The 16,978-nt window shown below is 35.0% G+C and overlaps 1 protein-coding gene across 1 annotated transcript in view; it reads left to right on the forward strand.

The window, feature by feature from the left end:
- MALRD1 (MAM and LDL receptor class A domain containing 1) overlaps positions 1-16,978 on the forward strand; it is a 456,545-nt gene that overhangs the window by 163,867 nt on the left and 275,700 nt on the right. The window contains 1 exon segment of the mRNA XM_069458846.1: positions 13,297-13,463. Within this exon segment, the coding sequence (XP_069314947.1) occupies positions 13,297-13,463 (167 nt within the window).

Below are 16,978 nucleotides of genomic sequence, written 5' to 3' on the forward strand. Positions count from 1 at the left end.
AGCACATGCTTATTTTACCTGTTGAGTGATGCAGTGCTGATTCCAGGACTTCATGTTGAAATTCCTAGATAGATGAAAGCTAAATAGGATCATCACAAATTTTCTCGACTTTAGATACCATGTTTTGCCTGCCAGACTGAACTTCCTGCTTGATTTTCTCTGAGACTCTTGAGTCTGTGGTTTGTTGTGTATTTTTTTTTTTTTTTTTTTTTTTGAGACAGAGTCTCACTCTGTTGCCCAGGCTAGAGTGAGTGCCGTGGCATCAGCCTAGCTCACAGCAACCTCAAACTCCTGAGCTCAAAGGATCCTCCTGTCTCAGCCTCCCGAGTAGCTGGGACTACAGGCATGTGCCACCATGCCTGGCTAATTTTTTCTATATATATTTTTAGCTTTCCATATAATTTCTTTCTATTTTTAGTAGAGATGGGGTCTTGCTCTTGCTCAGGCTGGTCTCGAATTCCTGAGCTCAAACAATCCGCCCACCTCGGCCTCCCAGAGTGCTAGGATTACAGGCGTGAGCCACCACGCCCGGCCTGTTGTGTATTTTTTAAGTTTAGGAAAATTCTAAGCCATTATTTCTTTTAAAAAATATTTCCCATTATCTCTCTCTCTCCTTCTCAAATTCTAATTACTTACAAGTTAAACCACTTGATATTGTCCCACAGTTCTTGAATAATCGTTTGGGTTTTTTTATTTGTTGTTGTTGTTCTTGTTCGTTTTATTTTTTCTTTTCATGTTTCAGTTTTAAGTAATTATCATTAACCTATCTTCAAATTCACTGACTCACTACTTAGGTATAATGATGAAATTTCTGAAAGTATTCTTCATCTCTGTTACCGTATATATTTCTGGCATTTCCCTTTAAGTCTTTCTTACAGTTTCTGTCAGCTCTTCATAAATCTTCACCTTTTCTGTTAGAGCCTTTACAAATTAATTACAGTTATTCTAAATTCTCTCTTTGATAGTTCCAACATGTGGACTATTTCTGGTTCTGTTGGATTGCTGTTGTATTTTTCTCTAATTTGATTATGAGATCTCCCTTCAGACTGTAGCTATAAACTCTAGCCCTCCCGTGAGAAGCTCCAGGGTATTTGCTTGTAGATGTTTACTATGCACTTTTCCCAGAGTACATCTTTGTCCTGGAGCATGGCCTGATGCCTAAGTGCCCAACCCATGATCCGATGTCCTCTCACAGGAGACTTGTTTATACTGGCAGATCCCCTTGTGGCTCTTGTCTGGCCTGTGTCCAGTTTATTCCTACAAAAACAGCTACTCTCTTGAGCCCTGACTGGGAAAGAAGTTAGGTTCAGGTGTGTCAGCTGAGAGACAGTGGAGGCAACTCAACAAAACAGGTGAAATAACAGTTTATTACTTACGGATCCCAGGGAGAAGAGGGCAGCATGTTTCTCAGGGCCAACAGCAAGTGGGGAGCTGTCCAGGACATGCACTCTCAGCCAGTGGATGGGGAAGGAGAGAAAGAGAGGCCCTGTGGGCCTGTGTGTTTGTTGGGGTCCAAGGTGTTACCCAAGCAATTTTCCCATATTAAGTTCTAACAGGTAGATTTCTAACAGATCATCACCAGGGGGAGGTTGTATAAGGCAGATATCTGGATCAAACACACTGAGGAACTGGATGAAACAGAGAACTGAGGATTGTGTCAGGGGTGACTAATCCTTGCTTCTGGCATGAGAAAGAGAAACCTATATTCAAAATGGATACTGAGGCAACATAAAATGACAGGATTTTATTACTATTGCTTTATCTCTTGACTTGGCATATGTCTCTTTCTTGCTCCTTTGTGTATTTTGTAATCTTTATCTGAAAGCCAGACATCTTGGGAAGAATGATAGATTCTGAAGTATGCAGTATTTATGCTGTGAAATGGGAACCCCTCTTCTTTTGTTCAGTCTTTGTTATGGCTTATTGTGTCCATCTAGTTAAGAGTGAAACTGATTTGGGGTTAGGTTACTGCTGTGGCTACTTCCAATATGCTACAGGTTTCAAATTCCTCCAGTCCCGTTCCTGGCGTGTTTCTCTCAGTGTTACTGTTCTACCCTCCCCTTAAGGACTTCCTATGGGTAGTGAGACCTCAGAGAGCTTCTCTAGATGTTTTTGTACCTCCCATTCATGTAGAGCAGCGGTCCCCAAACTTTTTGGCACCAGGGACCAGTTTCATGGAATACAATTTATCCATGGACCAGGGAGGGGCAGATGTTTTGGGGATTAATCAAGCGTATTACATTTATTGTACACTTTATTTCTATTATTGTTACATTGTAATATATAATGAAATAATTATACAACCTCTCTGCTAATGATAATCTGTATTTGCAGCTGCTCCCCAGTGCTAGTAGCCTCACCACCTCAGCTCCACCTCAGATCATCAGGCATTAGATTCTCATAAGAAGCCACAACCTAGATCCCTCGCATGAGCGGTTTACAGTAGGGTTCATGCTCCTATGAGAATCTAATGCCCCCGCTGATCTGACAGGAGGTGGAGCTCAGGCAGTGATGCGAGTGATGGGGAGTGGCTGTAAACATAGATGAAGTTTTAGTCACTTGCCTTTGGCTCACCTCCTGCTGTGCGGCCTGGTTCCTAACAGGCCACAGCATAGTACTGGTCCACAGCCTGGGGGTTTGTTTGGGGACTGCAGGTGTAGGGGACTGTTATTTGTTACTCTGTGCCTGCTCACCTGGTGGTGGGAAGCAGGGCAGTGTTCTCTCTTTTTGTAGTCCAGCTCCTGTTTTAGGCAGACGTTGTACCTCTAGGTCACGCACTTGGCATCCTTTAAGTAATTCTGCCTCTCTCACAATGATGAGAACGCTCAAATGTTCTGGGCCCGGCATGTTTCCCATTCTCCCGGGTGGAGAGTTTTTTTCTGTTCTTTTCCCCCAACTGCACTGGGTTTTCAGCAGTCCCCTGAGAGTGGTTTGTGTGCTCCTCTCCCGGTGGCTTAAGTCTTTTGTTCCCTGGGGGAGAGAAGTCTGGTGGAGCTTTGTGTCTCTCCTACAGCAGTCCCTGCCCCTGTTCTTCATTCTGTGCCACCCAGGAAAGCTTTTAATTTTTTTTTTTCCTGCACCCAATGGCTCTTGTACATACCCAGTGATATTCATGCAAGTTCCCCTGATGGGTACGTCTCCCAACAGTCGTCAACAAAACACACATTTAACCTTTAGCACTTCATTAAAATTTTGGTGGAAGTCTTAACAGCTGATGTGACAATCGTGTGTCTGTCCCAGCAAGAAACTTCTTGCATCTCCTATCTCCTTGTAGGAGCAAGTTTTTCCTTTAGATTTTTGGTTAGTGGCTTATTTCTGGCGGGTTGATGAAGAGTTGTTCTTCTGTAGGTTATCAAGTGTTTTATTGCTTGCTTGTTTGTTTAGGGGTTGAAGTGATGCCTTTTCCAGTCTATTTTATTTTTAAGCAGAAGCTAGAATTTGACAAATAGAGATTTGATTCACAATAATATGTGAATAAACTTACCTTCCTTCCTTCCTTCCTTTCCTTCCTTTTTTTTCTTTCTTTCCTAGAACATAGGACCTATTTTCCACCTAGTATATAATGGAAAATGAGGTGTTATAAAAACAAGTATCAAAAAATTCTTTGAACTTATACTTATTCATTTTCCTCAGAGTGTTCATTTCAGGGAGAAGAATAAATCTTAAATATTTATTTTCCTGGCTCCTCCTTCTGTATTAGCATCTTGATTCAGCAGCTTAGAATTGTAAATACTATTTTAACTGTTGGCATATGGGTTTGGACAGTGGTTCTCAAAATTTAGCATGCACCAAAATAGAACTGGAGAGTATGTTAAACAGTTTTCTGAGCCTTAACTCTACAGTTTCTGATTTAGTAGCTCAAGATAGGGCCCAAGAGGTGGTATTTTAATAATTTAACCTGGTGATGCTGATGCTGTAGTTCAGGTACTACACTTAGAGGACATCTGGTTTAGAGCATAAAACATGAGCAGACCAATCTAATTCAAATATTTGTTTCAGCACCCAGCATGAAAATGGCCACTGGCAAATTATTTAATTTAATTATCTCATCGAGGAAATAGTCATTAAAATCCTACCTTCTCAGGTTTGTAGGAAATATTAAATGATAAACTATTTATATAAAATTCCATAATTTAAAAGCTTTCTAATTTAAAGGTTGATCTGAAAGCCCCTTTCTTTCTTATTTTATACATCTCAGATGCCAGTGTTTTTAGCCTAACATCTATTTTACAAAGATTATACTTAAACTTTAACGTGACCTTTAAAGTTCTATTTGAAATTAGAAGATAAACAAACACATATTACATCATGTAATTACTTAGGCTTTTTATTTATGTATTTATACTTGCTTCATAAAGTGTTGTTCTCTGGTGAATGTCATGCAATATTGAAACAGGAACTGTGGGTACTCCTAATTAAAATAGTTGGCTCTGAGACCTTGGTTATTGAATTTTTAGTTGGTAAAGCCCCCAGGTGGTTATATAAAATTTCAACAAATGCTATTTGTTACTTCATTTTTATTGGATGAGACTAGAAAAGATAAATCCAAAAACACTCTGCTAAAATTGTAAATCTAATTTCAAAATCAAGATGCCTTGCATTTGTGAAGGAGAATTTTATATAAAAAAGCAAGAATTCTCTACCAATTTTATTTAGCAACAGATTCAGAAAATATTTATTGAGTACCACTTGGGTTTAAACCGCTTTTCAGGATGTTCTAGATGCTGTAATATAGAAGTTAAAGTTTGGGCCTTGGTGTGTTTATAATTTAGTGGGGCATACACCTATGTAGTCAATGAATTAAAATTCATAACAATGAATACATTTAAAAAATTACATAGAAAAGGCTATAGAATCCTTAGATGAGGGAATAATTTTGGAATTAAAAAATTGAGTCTAGAAATTTGAGTCTAGGAATCTGAGAAGGCTTGGAGATGAGAGTATATTTGAAATATGTTGTGGAACATGAATTTAAGTATCACAGAGGGAGGATCAATAAGAGCTTATTAGTGTGCCCAGAAGAAAGACCAATATGAAGGAGACACAGAGAAAAGAAAGTACAAGATGTATTTAAGTAATTGCATGAACTCATGAAATGGGTATATCTTGGTATCTGAGTAAAGCCCTATGTGAAAGTTTTGAAGCCAGATATATCATGGAAAGTTATTCCTCAGATCCTAATGAGTTGAGACTTTATCTGTAGAATAGGGGTGAGCAACCTATGTCCTGTGGGCAAAATCTAGCCTGATGCCTGTTTTCCTGTTTTTGTAAATATGGTTTTATTAGAACATGGCCATTACCCTTCATTTAAGTGTTATCCATGGCTGCTTTGATATTACAAAGGCAGAGTTGAATAGTTGTAACAGAGGCTGTATTGCCTGCAAATTCTAAAAGATTTTCTGTCTGGACCCTTACAGAAAAAATAAAAATCTGTGATCTTAGTTATAGACCAGTGCAGTATGAAGTGCCAGTCTGTTGACTGTTAGTTACAAGTACTACCTATGCCAAGATAAGATTTCATCAGAATGCAGATAAATTCACTGCTTCCTTTACCAAGAAGGTCTTTCTATAAAAGAAAACAAAAAAGTCAGCTGATCTGAACTGTGTGCTTGGTAAATTGATATATTAATACATTCTAGTAAAACTTTTTATTTACTTGCAGAGCAGTGCCATATAGTTTAGTTCAAGGACCTCACTTTGAGTGAGTAAATATACATATTTTGAAGATTTCTAGACGGGATGAACCAATAAGGTCAAATAGAAGGCTTTTTGTTTGTTTATCTCTTCTGGAATGCTACAGCAGAGTAGAGAGTGGTGGGGAACCTGAGGCCTTTTGATTTCAAGAGTGTTCTTTTTTATGCACCAAAGAAGTCAGGAAAAACTTCATCTTTCTCTGCTGCACCCCTTTTAATAAAAGCATTTGTTCTGTAAAATTTGGACTCAGTCAAAAGGCTGCACTTAAGGAACTAGGGTGGAGAATATGTCTCTCATAATGTATCTGTGCTGGCCCAAAGGTTCATTGACCTTAACAATATTTTGATTTTTCCCTGCAAGGATATTTTTTCTCCTAATTTAATTAGGATAACTCCCCAGGAGATTCTCAACTAAAGGGGAAAAAAAGTCAGTATTTTAATTACTTAATGTGTGTAATAAGACTTTGGAAACTGATTATCCTCTAAGACCTAGGAGACTTTCTTTAAAATAGCATGGGATATCAATCATATCTCTTCTCTTTTTATAAAGATTTTTTAAATGACTTGTATATCACTATCTTGGATCTTTACTTCTGCAATGCCTGAAAGGATAACACAACTTCCTTAAGACCTTTACGACTGTGTGGTTTATGATACGTTTTATGACAAAAAGACATATTTCTATGAAACATCCCACTTCCTGTTCTGTATTAGAAAAGATAATCTGAAGGTTGGTAGAGAGATGCTGATATTTTATGGAGGACAGCACTATTAGTTGTGGTCATTACTGCTGTGCTCATTCCAGGAGAGAAGCTGATTTCCCATGCAGGTACTTGCTCGAATAATCTCATCTCAGATGCAGGCAAGTGTTTGTGTGATTCTTCATTTTTCCATTAGGAATCACACATATACATCATGTGCCTTCAGTTAATACCTATAAGACTGGTGACCAAATGATCTACCACTACACTGGTACTGTGTTCATAGTTTACTGTAAAAACACAAATGCAGTTTGGTTGTTTGCATGTTTCAAACTGATCTCTTGACATATATCCTTTTTTGTTTCTTTTCTCTGCAGGTAAAAGGGATATTTTGGAAATATATAATTTTAGAGAATTGTTTCCCTAATTCATTCTATATTTGTTATTGTGATGGAATTTTCTAGAATTATGTTAGATTAAGGAAATTAACTGTTAGGTTTTTTTTTTTATATTTGTGTAGTTTCTGGGAAATTAATACAGAGACCTTTATTTGAAGAACCATTGACTACATGCTTTTATTTTTGCCAGAATTGTGACCTTTTGCCAATTAATTTCTCCATGGTCTCCAGATCTCTTAGTTTTCTCTGTCTTTTTCTACATTTATTTTTGCCCCAGCCTGGAACAATTACTGACTTATAAAGTATAATTTTATCTGAGTCTACAATTTATGACATGCCCTTGTTCTTTTTAATTTACATGTGTGCCTTACTAATTTTAAACTCACATGTTTATTTTAACCTATTTTTTGAAGGTCTACCATGCATGCACTGTGTAGGAAACAAAATAGATATGGCCCCTAAATACAACAATAAACATAAGATTTTGGGATAGTTTATCCAGTTCTTGTTTGTATGTATGGAGTTAGATATTATGTGTATATAACAAAATATACACACATATATAGTTTAATATCTAGCATAGTGCATGGTATGTAGTAGGTGATCAATAAATGTTATATTCATAAAATATTAATGTGATATAAATTTTCCCCCATGTACTGATTGGCCTTTTCATCATCATATTGATATCTATGATAAATATAGATATAACTTTTTTGTAGGTATACAATAAGTTCTTTTTATTTTTAATTATTATGGCTACATGTTAATAATAGTTGTATATGTTTATAGGGTACATGTGATGTTTTGATAGTGTCATACAATGTGACTTAATCAAATCTGAGTAATTAGGGTGTACATTACCTGGGGCATTTATCATTTCTTTGTATTAGGAACATTCAACTTTCATTCTTTTAGTTATTTTAAAGTATACCCTAACTTATTGTTCATTATAGTCACTTTTATGTGCTATCAAATATTGTTCATTCTGTCTAACTATATTTTTGCACCTATTAAGAATCCCCACTTTATCTCCCCTTTCCCCGCTACTACCCTTCCCAGCCTCTGGTAACCACCATTCTATTCTCTTTCTCCATGGGATCAATTGCTTTTAATATTTAGCTCCTACATATGGGTAAGAACATGTGAGAAGTATCTTTCTGTGCTTGGCTTATTTCACATAATATAATGTTCTCCAGTTCCATCCATGTTGTTGCAAATGGCAGGATTTCATTCTTTTTGTGGCTATATAATATTCCATTGTATATATGTACCACAGTTTCTTTATCTATTCATCCAGTGATGGACACTTAAGTTGATTCCAAATCTTGGCTATATGAATAGTGGTAAATAAACATGGGAGTGCAGCTATCTTTTAGGTGTACTGATTTCCCCTCTTTTGGATATATACCCAGCAGGAGGATTGCTAGGCCATAGGGTAGTTCTGTTTTCAGTGTTTTGAGGAACCTCCATACTGTTCTCTAAAGTGGTTACACTAATTTACATTCCGACCAACAGTGTGCATGGATTCCCCTTTCTCCACATCATCACCAGCATTTATTATTGTCTGCCTTTTTGATAAGAGCTATTTTAACTGGAGTCAGATGAAATCTCGTTGTAGTTTGAATTTGCCCTTCTCTGATGACTATTGATGTTGAACATTTTTTCATATGCCTGTTGACCATTTGTATGTCTTCCTTTGAGAAATGTCCATTCGGATCATTTGCCTACTTTTTATTGGATTATTTATTTTTTTCCTATCGAGTTGTTGGATCTCCACATATATTCTAGTAGTCCCTTGTCAGATGAGTAGTTTGTAAATATTTTCTTCCATTCTGTGGGTTGTCTCTTCACTTTGTTGATGTTTCCTTTGCTGTGCAGAAGCTTTTTAGCTTGGTGCGGTCCCATTTGTCCAGTTTTGCTTTGGTTGCCTGTGCTTTGGGAGTATTACTCAGGAAATCATTGCCCAGACCAATGTCCTGAAACATTTGCCCAGTGTTTCTTTTTAGTATTTTTATACTTTCAGGTCCTAGATTTAAGTCTTTACTCCATTTTGATTTGATTTTTGTATATAGTGAGAGATAAGGGACTAGTGTCATTCTTCTGCATGTGGATATCCAGTTTTCCCAGCACCATTTATTAAAGAAACTGTCCTTTCTTCACTGTATGTTCTTGGCAGCTTTGTTGAAGATAAGTGTACTATAGATGTGTGGATTTATTTCTCAGTTCTCTCTTCTATTCTATTGATCTATGTGTCTGTTTTCATGTCAGTAAAATACTATTTTGGTTACTACAGTTCTGCAGTATAATTTGAAGTCGGGTAATGTAATTCTTTGAATGCTGGGTAGAATTCAGCAGTGAAGCTATTGGGTCCTGGACTTTTCCTTGATGGGAGATTTTTATTACAGCATGTATCTTATTACTACTTGCTATTGATTTATTCAGCTTTTGGATTTCTTGGTTCAATATTGGTAGATTATATGTGCCTAGGAATTTATCTATTTCTTCCAATTTATTGGCATATAGTTGCTCATAATATTCTCTAATGGTCCTTGAGATTTCTGCAGTATCAGTTGTAATGCCTGCTTTTTCATCTCTGCTTATATTTACTTGGGTCTTCTTTCTTTTTTTCCTTAGTCTGGCTAAAGGTATGTCAATTTTGTTTATCTTTTAAAACAACCAACTTATCATTCATTGATCTTTTGTATTTTTTTGGTTCCAATATTATTTATTTCTACTCTGATTTTTATTACTTCTTTTCTTCTACTAATTTTGGGTTTGATTTGCTTTTGTTTTTCTAGTTCCTTCAGATGCATTATTATATTATTTATTTAAAGCTTTTGTACTTTTTTGATTTAGGCACTTATTGCTATAAACTTTCTTCTTATTATTATTTTTGCTGTAATCCATAGGTTTTGATATGTTGTGTTTTCATTTTGATTAGTTTCAAACTATTTTTAAATTTCCCTCTTAATCTCTTCATTGACCCACTGATCATTCAGGAACACATTGTTTTAATTCTGTATGTTCTTTATAGTTTCCAATGTGCCTCTTTGTCATTGATTTCTAGTTTTTTGCCACTGTGGTCAGAAAAAATACTTCATATGATTTCAGTTTTTTTTAATTTTTTGACTTGTTTTACAGCCTAACATATGGTCTATCCTTGAGAATGACCCTGTTGGATGAATGTTATGTAATATCTATTAGCTCCATTTGGTCTATAGCACATGCGAAGTCCAATGTTTCTTTGTTGATTTTATGTCTGGATGATGTGTCTGACGCTGAAAGTGGATTGTTGAGGTCTCCAGTGATTATTGTCAGGGGTCCAGGGGTCTATCTCTCTCTTGATCTCTGATAATATTTACTTTATATATCTGAGTGCTCCAGTGTTGGATGCATAAATATTTAGAATTATTATACCCTCTTGCTGTATTGACACCTTTATCATTGTGTAAGGACTCTCTTTGTCTCTTTTTACAGGTGTTTGTGTTGAAATCTATTTTATTTGATAGAAGTATCAGATCTGATAGAAGTGTCTACTCCTGTTCTTTTTTGGTTTCCATTTGCATGGAATATCTTTTCCCATCCCTTGTTTTCAGTCTATGTGTGTCTTTATAGGTGAAGTGTGTTTCTTGCAGACAACATATAGTCAGCTCTTATATTTTTATCCATTCAGCTACTCTACGTCTTCTGATTGGAGAGTTTAGTCCATTCATATTCAGTGTTGTTATTAAGAAGAAAGGACTTACTGCTGCCATGTCATCATTTGATTTCTGATTGTTTTATGGTCCTTTCTTTCTTGCTTCCTCCCTGTCTTCCTTTGTTAAAAGTGATTTTCTCAGGTAGTGTGTTTTAATTTCTTGCTTTTTGTTTTTTGTGTATATATTGTTGTTTTCTTGATTTGAGGTTACCATGTGGCTTGCAAAAAACATTTTATAACCAATTATTTTAAATATGTGACAATTCTCTTACAAACAAATAAACAAGCAAAGAGAAATCTAACAAATTCTACCCTTTAACTCTGCCCCCCCACACTTTTTAACCTTTTGTTGTTTCCATCCATATCTTCTTATGCTATCTATCATTCAAAAAGTTGTAGTTATTTTTGATAGATTTGTCTTTTAGACTTTCTACTTGAGCTATAAGTGATTTATGCACCACAGTTACAGCAATAGAGTATTCTACATTTGCGCATTTACTGTTACCAGTTAGTTGTATACCTTCAGATAATTTCTTATTGTTAATTAATGTCCTTTGTCCTTTTCTTTTAGACTGAAGAACTCCTTTTAGCATTTCTTGTAGGAGAGGTCTGGTGTTGATGAAATTCCTCAGCTTTTGTTTGTCTGGGAAAGTTTTTATTTCTCCTTCATGTTTGAATGATATTTTTGTAGGATGTGATATTCTCAAGATAAAGGTTTTTTTTCTTTTTTTCTTTCAGCACCCTGAATATGTCATTAGACTCTCTCCTTGCTATAAGGTTTCCACTGAGAAGTCTGGGATTATTCTAAGTAATGTGTGAAGAATAGATAGAGTGAATCAACAGTAGAAGTGAAAGGCCAATTAGAAGGCTTATTATTCCAGGAAAGAGGTGATAAAATTTTGATTTAAGGTGATGGCATTAAAATTGGTGAGGAATGGACAATTTAAACTATATCTCAGAAGTAGAATCCAATTTTATTGAGAGTGTTTAGAGGCAATGCATTGAAAAGATTTTATGATAAATTATAATGAAATTACAATAATCCTGTTGCTTAAAGATTTGCAGGTTAAATAAATCATGCATGTATAAAAATGTGCATGTTCTTTTTTCTTGACTGTTCCCACTATTGCTTCTATATACCTGAATGTACAAGTACATCCATGTTTGTTTTGTGTATCTCTGGGATACTGGGATTAAGCATACAAGGAAAACACCTGAAAGTGCTTTTTCATTGATCATAATTCAGACACATTAATACCATAATTCTGCGTCTTAACTATCTTAGCTCATACCCTCTGTGGTTTTCAGGACACTAAAATTCTTACTTTATTACCAACAAATACAACTGCCATTTATTTAATATATCAAATGTGCCAGGTACTGTGTGAGATATTTCACATATTTTATTTCTAATTCTCATTAAGACCAAAAACAGAACTATCCAATTTTATAAAGTGAAGAAGTAATATGTTCAGAGAAGTTATTATAAATAATCTGCCCAAAGTTAGTTGTTTAGTAAATGTTGAGGCCAGAAGGCCAAACTCTTTTGTGTATTTTAAAGACAATTATATTCCCAGGACCTTGGACAGCCACTGGCAAGAATGAACACCCAATAAATGTGTGGTGACTCAATGCGTACTTATGTTTCTCTCTGGATCTATTTGCTATTAATAATTCACATTTCTTTTCTCAAAAAACATGGTAAACTTTTCAAAATAAAATGGACTTAATAATGAGCAAGTTTAAACTCTTTAGTTTCTAGCATTTATACTCAGATTAGAAAGTGGCAAGAAAGAAAGTTAATGAAAAACAGTGTGCCACAGTGGCCAAACTGTGAGGGGTCATCTCTTTATTTGTGCTTCCAAAAACTGTGTATAACCTAGCATGTTTTTAATGTTTCATTATTTCTTTTCTTGAGTTTATAGTTAAAGTAGGAGCATGCATTTTTTGTATTTTATAGCAAAAATATATTGATATTTATTTCCATCATTAGTTTTCCTTTTTAATTTGGGCCTGGGAAAGAAAAGAAACTCTTTAAAATTATCTACAAAGATAATAAAATATGTTGAAGTGAAGCTGAGGTAAATTAATATAGAAAGAATAAACTTGAACTGAAAGCCTTTGAGACTTAGGAGTTGAACCCCAGACTAATTTTGTTTGTTTTTCATGCCCTATTTACTCATATTGGTTTTCTTCTTTTTATGCTTCTTCTAAAGGCATTAAGTGTTTTGGGACCTCATTTTACCCATATGAAAATAAACTCTAAAAATCTGATTAGGGTATTGGTGGTATCATTGTATAGAAAAAAAAAAATTTATCACTTGAGGCCAGAAGTTCGAGACCAGCCTTGGCAACATGCCTGTACAAAAAATAAAAATATTAGTTGGTCACACTGGCTCATACCTGAAGTCCCAGCTACTCAGGAGGCTGAGGCAGGAGGTTCACTTGAGCCCAGGAGTTCAAGCCTTCAGTAAGCTATGATCACACCACTGCACCCCAGCTTGGGTGAAAGAGTAAGACCCTGTCTCGGGGAAAAAAATAAATAGAAAGAAAGAAAAAAAATCAAGTTATTACAGATTTGGTAATTTTAAGTTTTGTCATAATTTATACATTTTGTACCAATTGATACCATTGCAAGGGCTATGGATTCAAAATAAAAATAGTAAAAGTATTATTTCTGATGAAGATTATGGATCATAACTGTGGTATAGGACATTATGCTTTTAGGAAAAAATATAGAGCAATGACAAAATGTTTCATTTCACAACATTCTTCTTTTTTAATCTGATAAACGCTTTCCTCAGAAATACCACAGATGGCTGGTACCTGTATGCTGATAGTTCCAATGGGAAATTTGGTGACACGGCTGACATCCTCACTCCTGTCATTTCACTCACGGAACCAAAATGTACCTTGGTATTCTGGACGCATATGAATGGTGCCACAGTCGGTTCTCTCCAGGTACTGCTTAGGAAATAACATTTTCTAAATTTCCTTTATGAAAATTTATAATGCATAATTTAGTGTCATTAAAATATAGTCTGTTACTACATGAAAATGGACAATTATCAACATTTTGCTAGTTTCATAATGGCATGATTGAGTAAAAGCTTTAGCAGAATTGGACATGAATAGCTAATAGTTAATTTTTATTCTAATTTATGAATGTTGTTTATTTTGAGATTACAGCTTCTGTGTAATACTGTTTTACACTTGAAACATATCATGTAGGTTTCAGTATCTATATTCTGAGTATAACACAATCAAATTAATATATACACTTTGGTAATATTTGGATGTGTATTCTTGTTACTTTTGATGGCAGTAGTGCTACATTCTGCAATGGTCTTTTTAAAATTGTTCCTTTTTTTTTTTTTTTAAAAAAAAAAAAAGCTGTTTCAAACTCTCAAAATATTGCAAGAATAGCACAGGCACTCCAATACACCGTTTACTCAGACATCCTATTTTTTTTTGGCCAATTATTCCAGTAATATCCCTTATAGAAAAAAATCCAATAGAATATCACATATTACACCCAGTTATTTCTAGTACCTTTCAAACAGGAGTAATTCCTTAATCTTCCTGAAATTTTATGACCTTGATATTTTAAGATTATAGCCAAATCATTTTGTAAAATGTCTCTCAGTTTGGATTTGTTCAGTATTAAACATATTTTTTTTTGCTCTTATATCACCAATATTGCGTTCCATTGGTTAATGATGTCTTTCAGTGTGAAGAGATATGTTAAGGCTATGTAAAATCTTGATTTGGACTCAATTTTATCCAGTAATTTTTGCCTCCATTAGTGTTTTTTTTTTTTTTGCATGGATTAATTTTAATGTGATGATTTCCTGTGATTTTCTAACTCCATTATTCTGTTTATATCTGCAGTTTATATTTCTGTTGTAAAGAAAAAGATTGTCATCTCTCTATTTTTCCACTTGCTGTTTTATATAAGTGTGGACTTATGAGTCCCTATTTTATACAGTGTATTATAATCTATTTTTATCATTTATTTGGTCCTTACATGGTCTCAGATTAGGTCACAGAATCCTTCTAAACTGACATCATGTCTCTCTAACAAGCCCTATTATTCTTTGAGCATTTTCTTTCTTTCCGGCCAACATGTTCCAAACTCATCTTATTTTTATTCTGTGTTATCTCTGGAAGAAACTATTTCTACAGGATATTTTTGTTTGTTTGTTTGTTTGTTTTGTTTGTTTTGTTTAGTTTTTGAGGAAGAAGAAATACAGGCAAAACAGAGAGGAGTTCTAGAATATTAATGTAGATTTCCAAGTCCTGTCTTTCTATGTTGCACATGCCCTGATGGAGAATAGTATATACATAAGGTTTGTAAGTAACGTGCGTAGACATACCGCTTACCTGAAACCAACTCAGTTTTGGAACATCTCCATTTATATTCAGTTTTATAGCCTATGTGTTACTTTCCAGGAAACCATGTCTGAAAAAATAAATCTATACATTCCAGAATTCTATACCATGAGCAGTTTTAAACAAAGGATATCTGGTTAGAAGCTATAGATAAGGACTTTCTTCTCCCTCTCAAATATTGTCAGTTTGTTTGCCAAGAAGTCTGTCTCTAGCATATTTTCAACAAGATTACACTTGAGTTACCTGCCCTCTATTTCTTTAATAAAGAAAGAGAAACAGATTGCAGGGCAGCTTCTTGACCACTTCTTCCCAATACTTTGATTGCAATTTCAATTGGAGGTGCATTTCCACCAATTTCATTACTTCTTTATTCTAGGTTTTCCTGGCTATTGTTATTCATGTTTTTCCAAATAAATTTTAGATAAACATAATTTCTTTCAAAAATGCTTTTTTTAAAAAATTTGGAAATATATTAACCTTATAGATCAATTTTGGGAGACTTTTCTTCCTTATGATAAGGTGAGACTTCTTACCAAAAACTGTCTAAAAGTATATTTTCATGTATACATGCATGTGTGTGTTTAATAATAGAAAAGCATCCAAATAGTCTTTTTTTACTTCAAAATATTATGGGGGTACAAATGTTTTTGGTTACATGGATTGTTTTTGTAATGCTTGAGTCACGGCTATAAATGTGCCCATTACCCAGATAGTGTTCATTGTACCTGTTAGGTAGATTTTTCCCCATCTCCTCCCTACCTCCCACCTCCTGTATGATTTCCATTGAGTTTTACTTCCTTCTGTGCACATAGGTGCTCATTGATTAGTTCCAATTTAACAGTGAGTACATGTGGTGTTTGTTTCTAAATTCTTGATATACTTCACTTAGGAGAATGGTCTCCCCGTTCCATCCAAATTGTGGCAAAAGGCATTCATTCATTCTTTCCTATGGCTGAGTATACATGGTATACAAATACCACATTTGGTTAATCCATTCATGAAGTGATGGGCACTTGTATTGATTCCACATCTTTGTGATTGTGAATTGTGCTGCAATAAACATTAAAGTGCAGGTGTCTTTTTGATAAAATGACTTCTTTTCCTTTAGGTAGATACCCAATAGTGGGATTGCTGAATCAAATGGTAGGTCTACTTTTAGTTCTTTGAGGACTCTCCATACTGTTTTCCATAGAGGTTATAATAATTCACAGTCCCACCAACAACGTATAAGCCTTCCTTTCTCTCTGCATCCACGCCAGCATATATTGGTTTTAGACTTTTTAATAAAAGCTATTCTAACTGGGGTAAGGTGATATCTCATTGTGGTTTTAATTTGCATTTCCCTGATGATTAGTGATGTTGAGCATCTTTCATGTTTATTGGCCATTTGTCTTCTTTTGAAAAACTTGTGATCATGTCTTTTGCCCACTCTTTAATGAGGTTGTTTGTTGGTTTTTTTTTTTTTTTTCTTGCTGATTTATTTGAATTCTTTGTAGATTCTGGATATTAACCCTATGTTGGATGTATAGCTTGTGAATATTTTCTTCCATTCTGTAGGTTGTCTGTTGGCTCTGTTATTTCCTTGGCTGTGCAGAAGCTGTTTAATTTAGTCAAGACACATTAATTTATTTTTGTTGCTGCTATAATTGCCATTGGGGTCTTAGTTATAAATTCTTTGCCCAGGCTGATGTCTAGGAGAGTTATTCCTTTGTTTTCCTCTAGAATTCTTATGATTTCATGCCTTACACTTAAGTCCTTTATTTATCTTGAACTAATTTTTGTGAGTGGTGAGAGATATAGATCCTGTTTCATTCTTCTGCATGTGGCTGTCCGATTTTCCCAGCACCGTTTATTGAATAGGGCTTCTTTTCCCCAGTGCATATTTTTATCTGCTTTGTCAAAGATCAGTTGGCTAAATGTGGATGGTTTTGTATCTGGGTTCTCTGTTCTGTTCCATTGCAATGTCTCTTTTTTTGTGTGCCAATACCATGCTGTTTGGGATACTATAGCCTTGTAGTATAGTTTGAAGTGTGGTAATGTGATGCCTCAAAATTTGTTCTTTTTACTTCTGATTGCTTTGGGTATTTGGGTTCT

This window comes from Eulemur rufifrons, chromosome 25, assembly GCF_041146395.1.
Source record: "Eulemur rufifrons isolate Redbay chromosome 25, OSU_ERuf_1, whole genome shotgun sequence".
NCBI classification, from domain to species: Eukaryota; Metazoa; Chordata; class Mammalia; order Primates; family Lemuridae; genus Eulemur; species Eulemur rufifrons.